This window comes from Cupressus sempervirens, chromosome 6, assembly GCF_028749045.1.
Source record: "Cupressus sempervirens isolate cs-2001-9-10 chromosome 6, ASM2874904v1, whole genome shotgun sequence".
NCBI lineage: Eukaryota > Viridiplantae > Streptophyta > Pinopsida > Cupressales > Cupressaceae > Cupressus > Cupressus sempervirens.
The window spans coordinates 207,967,297-207,977,751 of NC_143123.1; the positions used below are offsets into that span (position 1 = coordinate 207,967,297).

The window sequence follows — 10,455 nt, forward strand, 5'->3', positions numbered from 1 at the left end:
TGCTTCTATTTCCAAACATTATTAACACGTCTGTGATTTACAATATCACTCTTAACTATAACATATATAGTGTAATATAATGATATTTTTCTCCGTAACAACTTAATAAATTTATTATTTCTATTTGTAGAAAAAACATGGATTATTTACCTACATTGGCATAGCGTTTACTTCTTTGTTATAGGATTGCATTTGCCACGGAAATGACTACCATGTTATCTTTCACTCTACCTTACAAGAATTTATTATCATTTTCCAACTATTCTATTACATTCTCTTTTAACTATGACAAATGCTTATATTTCATTATTTATTATGATATAAGATTACACACAAAACAGAATAATGTTTTCATGTTAATTCCTCCATTGTTTAAAGCAGCGTTCATTTGTCATTCCTTAGCATTGCAAACAACTTTGTAATATTTTTCATTAGTACACATATTTATGATAATTTTTGTAACATGAATCATATTATTATATGTAGGACATAATTCACTCACCATTTTCTTCATATATTGAGAAACAATCAAATGTATTTATTTAAATTAAAATAACAAATGAAAATTTATTTTGCATTTTAAAAGATCAACTTGAATTATCTTAAACTATATCATCACATTATAAATATTCTGCCACTCTTTTGGTTTAACCCACTTTTATTTGTATAGCTTTATTTGTAGACTTTGTCCATTACTTTTATTCATGTAACTTGATATATAGACTCTCATAACTCTTCAAAAATATTCTTCTATCCCCTACCTTTTGTTTCTATAAATAATAAATATTATTTTAAATCAAGAAAAACAAACACAGTATTCATAATAAAAATATTAAAATATAATCATTAAAACTAAAATAGGTCTGCCAACACTCGCTACAATACAACATCTTTACATTTATAGTACAACTTATTCCTAATACCTCTTTTCTAAAGCCTTTAAAACATATTGTATGATATGAACTAGAGTGTTTGCTGTTTTGCTTATCAGCCATCTACAAGATAGATATTACTAGTGTTGCTGAATTTGGAGGAGATCGAAGAAAGCTCCTCTCCTGTTCATCAAGTCTGCAGGAGCACCACGCTCAACAATCACTCCATTGTGAAGAAGAGCCACAGATTGGGCGGCCCAAATGGTGTTGAATCGATGGGCAATCAGAATAGTTGTTCTGCCCACCATAACTCTGTCTAAGGCAGCTTGCACCACCTTCTCGCTCTCCCCATCCAATGCACTAGTCGCCTCATCCAGCAACAATATACTCGGATTCTTTATGATTGCCCTCGCTATTGCTATGCGCTGCTTCTGCCCTCCAGAAAGTTGTGTTCCTCTCTCTCCACACTTTGTCTCATACCCATCTTTCAAATTCCTACAGTAGTCATACAAAACTTTTTATGAACATCCTACACATCTATTCGCCAACCATCTTCCATATATATGTATACATCTGTTTTCATTGTCATTTCAGATCATGTTCTATGATTCATCATCAGAATTCAGAAAATAAAGTGTGAGCTCTCTGATAAAATTGGTTCATTGTGATGATGATAGCATTGGTTCATCCTGATGCTGAATCAATAAACATGATTCATCATCAGAATTCAGAGAGTAAAGAGTGGGCTCTCTATAGCCTTGATTCATTGGGATGATGAATCAATAAGCATGATTCATCATCAGAACTCAGAGAGTAAAGAGTGGGCTCTCTGATAGCATTGGTTCATCGTAATGATGAATCAATAAACATTATTCATCATCAGAATCCAATTCAGAGATTAAAGAGTGGACTCTCTCTCATAGAATTGGTTCATCCTAATGATGAATGATGAATAATTAAATATGATTCAAAGTATCAATAAAAACTATCACACAATCAAATCCAAAACCAATTTTTAGAAATTAAAATTAATGTTTTCAATATACCCAGATATAAGTAAACTTACGATATGAAGTGGTGGGCATTGGCAGCAGTGGCAGCTTGAACAATCTCAGCCTGAGTTGCATTGGGTCTTCCATACAAGATGTTATCTTTAATGCTTCCCGCAAACAATACCGGCTCCTGCCCAACCAGAGCAATGTGCTTTCTCAAACATCTCAAATTCAAACTTTTAATGTCCATTCCATCGATCGTGATTGTTCCTTTGAGAGGATCATAGAATCTCTCTACCAGTCCAACAATGGTTGACTTCCCCGATCCACTAGGCCCAACTAGAGCTACACTGCTCCCGGAGCAAACCCTAAAGTTGAAATCTTTCAATATTGTACAATGTTGGCGAGCCGGATAAGCAAAGTCTACACTTTTGAACTCTATGTTTCCTTCAACTCTGAGCGGTTTTGTTCCTCGAGGATCATCCGGGTCTATTTTGGTGACCCTTTCGAGGATTTCAAACACAGATTTGAATGCGGCAGAACCCTTGGCGAGGTCTGACGTCATGCTGCCTGCCTCTGCTATCACTCTTCCCGTGCTGACCAGGATGAAGTAGGTCTTGAATACATCTCCCGGGCTGATCAAACCCTGGTGAACAAGTTTTCCACCATACCAGTAGTCTAAACCCCAGGTTAAGAATGTCAGGCTCTGAGCGCTGCCGATTCCAATGCCCGCTAACCATGATTGCTTCATGGCCTCCTTGCGGGTGGACATCTGTGATGCTCTGAATAGTGAGAGCACTCTTTCGCTCGAACAGAAGGCCGTGACTGTTCTGTGGTTGCCCACTGCTTCTGCTGCTATTTGACTGCACTGGTTCTGTGCTTCTCCGGACTTCTTGGACATGGTCTGCAATAGAACTTTTCTGGTGTAATTGCATAGAATTGTGAGAGGCTGGACGGCTATCATCACTATGGCCAGCCGCCATGCTACTGCCATTCCCAATGCCGTTGCCAGGATAACTGCTGTGCATGTATGGATGATTAGAGATATTCTATCAGCCACCAGAGATTTTACCTGCATTGAGCCCACATAAAACCTCATTGAGTTCCTCTACGGCCCATTCATCCTCAACCAAATAATTCAGTGCCTAAATGCCTATAGGTAAAGTAGATAGATAGTTGTTCTGATTAAATAAAGTTGGAGAGAGCCCGAATCCATAAAAAATAACATTATGTCTTTTAACTGAGGAATTCTACAAAAATGCTTTTACACGGAATCACAATGGCACGGAGCTAACTAAAACTCCTAGACAAAGGAGGTAAAGAACTACAAACCACCCAACGAGATGTAGGAGTAGTAGAAAAACAAAGGAACCAATAAGTAGCTAAATGCGTAGAGGTCAAGTGGATACATAGCCTAATCAGCTGGAGAGAGCTCGAATCCAACAAAAATAACATCACATCAAGTCTCAAAAAAAAAGATAAGCAGAGAGGAATTCACAATAAGAAGAAACAGAAGGCTTTTAAACGGAGCCACGTCCCTTGAAAACTAACCAAAACTCCTCAACAAAGGAACAGAAGAACTAGAAACCACCAAACAATGAGATGTGGGAGCAGTGGAAGATCAAGGAACCAATACAAACCACAAACATAGTGCAATCAAAGTGCTTGATACCGTTTAGTTTGTATGTTCAGATTAATGCTTGATACAACAAAAGGAAATTGTGATACTTTGCATGACCTTTTGGGATTATGTAGACTATTCTGTTTTTATTAATGGTTTATGGTTTAAGGAGTTAAGTTTAATTGGTTATAAAAATATTCAGTTTTCATCATGGAAATCTAATTTAAATTGTGAAGGAATGTTTAATATAGAATTCTAAGTTGTGTCTCTTAGTTTTCTATAATCGTTTTCTAGTGTCAAAGTATCTAAACGTTTAGAGGTAATATGGATGTATAATGCATTGCTTATTCAAATTGTTTCATACAGTTTGATTTGTATGTTCAAATTATTGTTTAAGAAAAAAAGAAAATTGTGAAACTTTGCATGATCTATTGGAATTATTTAACTATACCCTTTTTAAATAATGGTTTGTAGTTAAAAAGGTTGAATTCAATTGGTTAAAGCATCAAGCTTTTGTGATAGAAATTAAAATTCAAAATGTAAAGAAACATTTAATATGAAATTCTAAGTTATTCTTGATATTTCATAGTTGTAAAGATAGTTTCTAAATAAGTGATTTCTAAGTTGCCATTTTAGATATGGTATAAATAGTTTCTAAAGCCATCACTCCAAATGAACTAATGTTAGTCTCATTATTATACCAGGCCTAGAATTATTATAGATGATGATGGGTAAGAGCACCAAATGGGACCTTGATTTGCTTACCACATTAGCTTCATTGGCGAGCATAGAACAAATTGCTCCGGGAGAGATCTCTTCCTGGTCATACCATCCAACCTCAAAAGTCATGACCTTGGCCAGCATGCTCTCCCGAATTCTCTTGGTGATCAACTCTCCCATTACTGCGAAGTTGTAGTGCTGAACAAGATTGACCATGAAAGAAATGATGAATAGAGAGAAAAATATGAGGTCGTACGACCTTATCTTCGATTTCATCTCTTGATGGTCTTTGATAAAATATGCAGAGATCATGCTACCCAACACAATTGCATAGGTGGGTTGTACTGCACCATGTACAAGAGCGCATGCACTGCCAACAATGGCCTTCTTCCACTCTGGCGCACTCAAAGCCAACAGCTTGCAGAAAGAGGAGGAATTTCCACTTACTTTGTTGCTCATGTCCTCCATGTGATTAGACATGCCTGATCCAGGGCTAGAGACGCTCATTCTTCTCAAATTGCTTATCCTTAATGTAGTGGAAGCTCCATCTTCTAGTCCTCTGGAGTTATTATCTTCTTCACTATTTGCATGAAACTGCTGCTGCATGCTCCATAGCATGCTGTAAACTCCATTTGATTGATTTATAAGGTCCTCATGGAGTCCTGATTCTATGACTTGTCCCTTTTGAACCACTACAATTTTATTGGCATTTTGGATTGTAGAGAGTCTGTGAGCCACAACTACAGTAGTTCTTCCCATACAAGCTCGGTCAAGAGCTTGCTGCACAACCTTCTCAGAGGCTGCATCTAGTGCACTTGTTGCTTCATCCAGGAGAAGGATGGGAGGGTTCTTAATCATGGCTCTTGCAATGGCTATTCTTTGTTTCTGACCTCCTGACATTTGGATTGCTCCCTCGCCCACCTGCAATATTAAAGACAATTCATATAATTTATACTATTAAATTTGAAAGCAACCAAATTTGACTGTCATATTCTATGAACTTATTTATTTTCTAAATTTATATCCTTTTAGTGGAAGAAAGAAATATATTTAGTTCTACAAATTTTAACTTCATTTACAATTATTGGTAATCAAATCATGTTGACATTTTCTATTGTTTTGAATTATGTTCTCATCTTACTCACTTACTAAACTTTAATTTTATAATTTGAAAGACATACATTTTGTAATTCTATTTAATTACTAAATTTCAAACCTATAATTAGAAAGACATTGATTTTGATCTTACAGACTCACTAAACTTCAACCCCATAATTAGAAAGAAATACATTTTAATCCATACTCTTTTTACATACTTTTCAACAAAGCTTACAATTGATAACATAAATGAACACATTCATATCAAACTATAGTTATATTTTTCTATCAGCAATTTAGATCATATTCTATTACAATACTTACTCACTAAACTTCAATTCTTATAACTCAAATAAAATATATTTTAATCCATACTAGTTTCATAATTTTCATCATAGTTCACAACTAATAGTACAATTGAATCACATTGGTGTTAAATTCTGTAAACATTTTCAATCGTTTTGAATCATATTCTCATTCTATTCACTCACTAAACTTCAACCTAGAAAGGCATACATTTTAATCTTATTAACTCACTAAAGTTTAGGCTATAATTAAAAAGACATATCCTTGAATCATACTCACCAAACTTCAAGCCTATAACTAAAATATAATATATTTTAATTTATATTAATTATTACATACTTTTCAACATAGCCTATAGAATCTAACATAAATGAAACACATTCATATCATGTTAGCATTTCAGACCATATTCTATTATACTAATCACTCACTAAACTCCAACCCTATAACCCAGATTTTTTTAAATTCATACTAGTTCCATGGTTTTCATCATGCATCACACCCAATAACAACAGAATAAAAATGAATAACCTGAGTGTTGTATCCATCTGGTAGTTGAGCAATGAAATTATGTGCATTGGCAGCCATAGCAGCAGAAACTACATCCTCCATGCTGGCTCCTTCATTACCAAATCTTATATTCTCTAAGATCGATGTAGCAAACAAGGCTGGTTCTTGACTCACCAGTCCAATCTGATTCCTCCACCACCTTAGCTGGAGGTTCTTGATGTTTATGCTATCTACCATTATATCTCCCGCGATTGGATCATAGAACCTCTCAAGCAAAGCAATGGCAGTAGACTTCCCAGAGCCACTACTTCCAACCAGAGCCACAGTTTCTCCTCCATGAATGTTAAGGCAGAAATTGTTCAAAACTTTGGTATGAGGCCTAGATGGGTATGCAAATCCAACATCCTTGAAATCAAGCTCTCCATGAACCTTTTCTAGCACCTGCCCTCTATTGTCATCAAAATCTATGGTGGGTACCCTCTCAATCATCTCAGCAATGCGGTCTGCAGCAACACATGCCTCACTGAAATACTTCAAGTTTGGTAGGGCAGTTCCAAGAGCTCTATACAATCATTAAAATGACTTTAAAAATCAATTTTGGGTGCAATTGTGGAAAAGATGAAAGAGAACAAGAAGAAATGAATATATACTAGAGAAGGATTATTAGAGAATGAATATAGTAGAGAAGGATTATGAGGACTCTTACAGGCCTCTGGTGATAAATGAAAGACCAGTTGCAAAGACTCTTCCACCGCTCTCTCCTTCATACATGACCAATCTGCTTCCATACCATGATAGTAATGCCCAGATGGCAAAGGAAACTCCATTGCTGCCAATGGCCAAACCTTTGGCCAGTCCTTGTTTGATTCCTAGCTTCACCAAGTCATTCAAAGCAGTTGAGTAATTTTCTTTTGTTCTTTTCTCTCCAACAAAGGAATACACAGTTCTAATGGAGGACAGGGCTTGCTCTGCTATATTGCCTGCCTTGTTGTATTCACTATGCATTTGACCCGCTAATCCCATAAGAATCCTTCCATACATCAACCCTGGGATTACAAGTAAAGCCAAGAGAGGGAAGGCCACCAAGGCCAATTTCCAACATAGGTAAAAAGATGTTGCATAGCTGAATAAAAACATTGATGTGTTCATCAGGAAGCTTGGCACCTGAAATATCCAAAGGAAAGACAACTCATGCATCAGAAAACCTACGGAAAGTTGTGTTTGAAACACAGATAATCTTTTCCTTTACAATCCAAACAAAGGGAACTAATTTTTGAAGTGTGCGAACAAATCTATATTAAGTTGTCTTTAGAGTCTTGAAATAAAGCAAAGAAATAACTTTAAATCCAAACTGTCTTGAGGATTAGATGTGCATATATTTACATTGTTGTAATCAATTATATAAATACATAATGCAGACATATATGCATTCAAATATATTACTATTAAAAAATAATATTACTTATTGAAACTCTTACAAAATATTTGCAATAATTTAAAGTTGTTGAAATCAATTATATAAAGACATGTCCATATTTATGTTTTCTGATATATCTTCATTTAAAAGAAAAAATGAAATACAACTTATTAAGAGTCTTTCTTAAAAGACTTGAATTACTTTCAAATTGTTGCAATCAGTTATATAAATATAAAAAGATGTTAACATCTATGTTCTAATATGTGTTTGTTAAAAAAAATCTAACTTGTTGAAAATATCACTTATAATACTTAACCGTATATATTGAAAATTATGAGCATAACTTATCCAATTTGATAATCTTGATTTTAGCTATTAAAACGTTTGAAAGCATTTAAACTTTATGAAATATTTATGTATAAGATATCTTTTTTTTTTTACGTCTTCAAAAATTATTTTAAAATATTTTGTTTGGATTTTCTATTAATATAGAGACTAAATATATTAAAGCAACAATTGATTACAGAATGATTTAGTGAGTCTAAAAAAGATTTATGATGCAACAATTTTAAAAATGACGAACTATAAAATCTATCTTCAGTTAATAAAAAATATGAATCAAACTATATAATCTATATAGAAAGGAATAGTTATAAAAAAAAATAGTGTTCATTAGATTTTCCAAGAGTGATTATATAAATATGTTGATCATTTCAAGCACATTCATAATTTTTTTCTTTCTATCTTGTAGATTTTTTATTGCACTGTTAATGAAATATCAAGTTAAAATCTTCATCTATACTTTTGATGGTGGATAATTAGACAATATCAAGATCAATTCTTCTAAATGTATCAGTTAGTTCAATATCCCTCTTACAAAATAGCCTAAAGCAAAATTTGAAATGACATGCAGCTTTGTTGTTACAAAAACTCATAGATATTAATGAATTTTCAAATTGATATCTTCATCTATACTTGAAATAAACATTGATCCACTAAATGAATTCCTGAAAATTGATACTTGATCCACCATTCCGGTCATCCAAAAGAGTATCTTCATGATATGCAATATTCAAGTTTATTTTTGATAACCTAGTCCACCATTTCTGTCTTTCACAAGAGTATCATAACAATATAATAATATTCAAATCTATCTTGGTAACTGAATATCAATTTTCTATGCAGCATTGATTACCAAGAGAGAACTAGCGTACCTTTTCACTGAGCGCATCTTGGATGACAAGTGTATCATTAGAAATGGTGGTGATAACTTGTGAAGTGCTGGCCCCTCCATTATCAAAGAATCCAACGTCTTGTCTCAGAACAGCTTTCAGATACCTTGTGCGCATACAAAATGCCTGTCTCTCTCCAGTCCTTGTCCAGCAAAACCCCTCTACAAATCATACCAACAATAAACAAACAAAACCATTAATTCACTTGCAACATCACCTTAATCAAATTATAACTACAAAAATATACCCAACAAGAAAACATACCCAAAAAAGCCGCCATCCATACTGCTATGGCAGTATAGACGAAGTATAGAGTATACTATACATACAAAAGGAAACGTAATTAGTAACAAACTCAAATCTTTTAATTTTCAATGCATGACACTGATCACGTACGACCAAATCTATAAAGTAAATCATGAGAAAGCCTAAACTTAAGATTTTTGATTGTAACAGACATTAGTGCCTAGTTACAACAATCATTTTCTCCTACAAATCTCCAAAGACAACTTTTTTACTCATCAAAAGACACAACAGCCCACATTACATTGAAATATCAGTCAAGAAGGTCCAATAGAGCTTCAAACAAACAATCATTTGAACAAAGAAAAAATACAACAAAGAAGGCAATTGTACCTGATTCATTTGATCCATGAATACTTTGGAACTTTCTTGTCCTCCTCCTAGTGTGTTAACTATTCCACTCAAAACTACGACTAATGCTGGAGTGGACATGCCATCCAACAGTGCTCCAAGAGTACCCAAAATCATCAACCCCATATCTACCTTGTCTGCATATCTCACAACATTCCATGTTCTACACTTTCTTTCTTTTTCTCTATCCTTGCCTTCAAATCCCAACTCAACTGCTTCTCCAATTTGGATTGATGTCTCATTTGTCTCAACCTCCATTAGTCTCTTCTCAAAACTTGAGATATGATGATGGTTGTTTGAAAAGAAAACATTCAAACAAACAAGATACAACAATATGGAAGAGAACAATCAAACAAACAAGATACAAAATGGGAGGAAACAATCCAAAAAACAAGATACAAAATGGGAGGAAACAATCCAAAAAACAAGATACAGAATGGAAGGAAACAATCAAACAAAGGAGATACAAAATAGTACAAACAACACCCAAAATAGAAGAAAACTGGTGTCTCGACTGAAAACCTTAGAGGTGTTCAATGAATCTTATAAAGAGCAATGACGGGTGGGAGATTATTAATGGTCAATCAATCAATCAAAACCCAATCACAAGAACACAATGAGTAATCATTCAATCAATCAAAGCCCAAACACAGGAACGCAAAGGCTAATCCATCAATCAATCAGGACAAATTCGCAAGAAAGCAATGGCCAATCATGAATCAATCAAGATACAAACTGAGAATAAAGCTGATGACTTGAGTTGAAATATGTGGAAACATGGCATCTTATAAAGGGCGATGGGAGGTGACTGGAATTGACTTGACTCAACTCGAGGACAAAATTTGGCATGCCAACATGAAAAAGACTGGAACGCACTAAAAACATTCTCTCCATAATAAAATCAAACAAATAAATCACTGGAGCAAAAGAGATATAAAATTGTAGCCCTCAAATAGCAGGCAACATTAGTGAGTTTGTGTGGCGCTGATAAGAGCCATCTCTAATAATCTATTCTGTTGTGTACTTCAACTTT

General features: G+C 34.4%; 1 protein-coding gene across 1 annotated transcript; it reads right to left on the reverse strand.

Annotated features, from left to right (window-relative positions):
* Nucleotides 1-817: 817 nt before the first annotated feature.
* On the reverse strand, nucleotides 818-9,925 carry LOC149551977 (putative multidrug resistance protein). The gene is made up of 8 exons (XM_089787467.1): nucleotides 9,405-9,925; nucleotides 9,033-9,087; nucleotides 8,751-8,929; nucleotides 6,826-7,283; nucleotides 6,141-6,681; nucleotides 4,251-5,126; nucleotides 1,939-2,936; nucleotides 818-1,367 (listed from the first exon to the last, which is right to left on the reverse strand). The coding sequence occupies exons 1-8, from the start codon at nucleotides 9,678-9,680 to the stop codon at nucleotides 1,013-1,015; spliced, it is 3,738 nt and encodes a 1,245-aa protein (XP_089643593.1). The 5' UTR covers nucleotides 9,681-9,925; the 3' UTR covers nucleotides 818-1,012.
* Nucleotides 9,926-10,455: the final 530 nt, after the last annotated feature.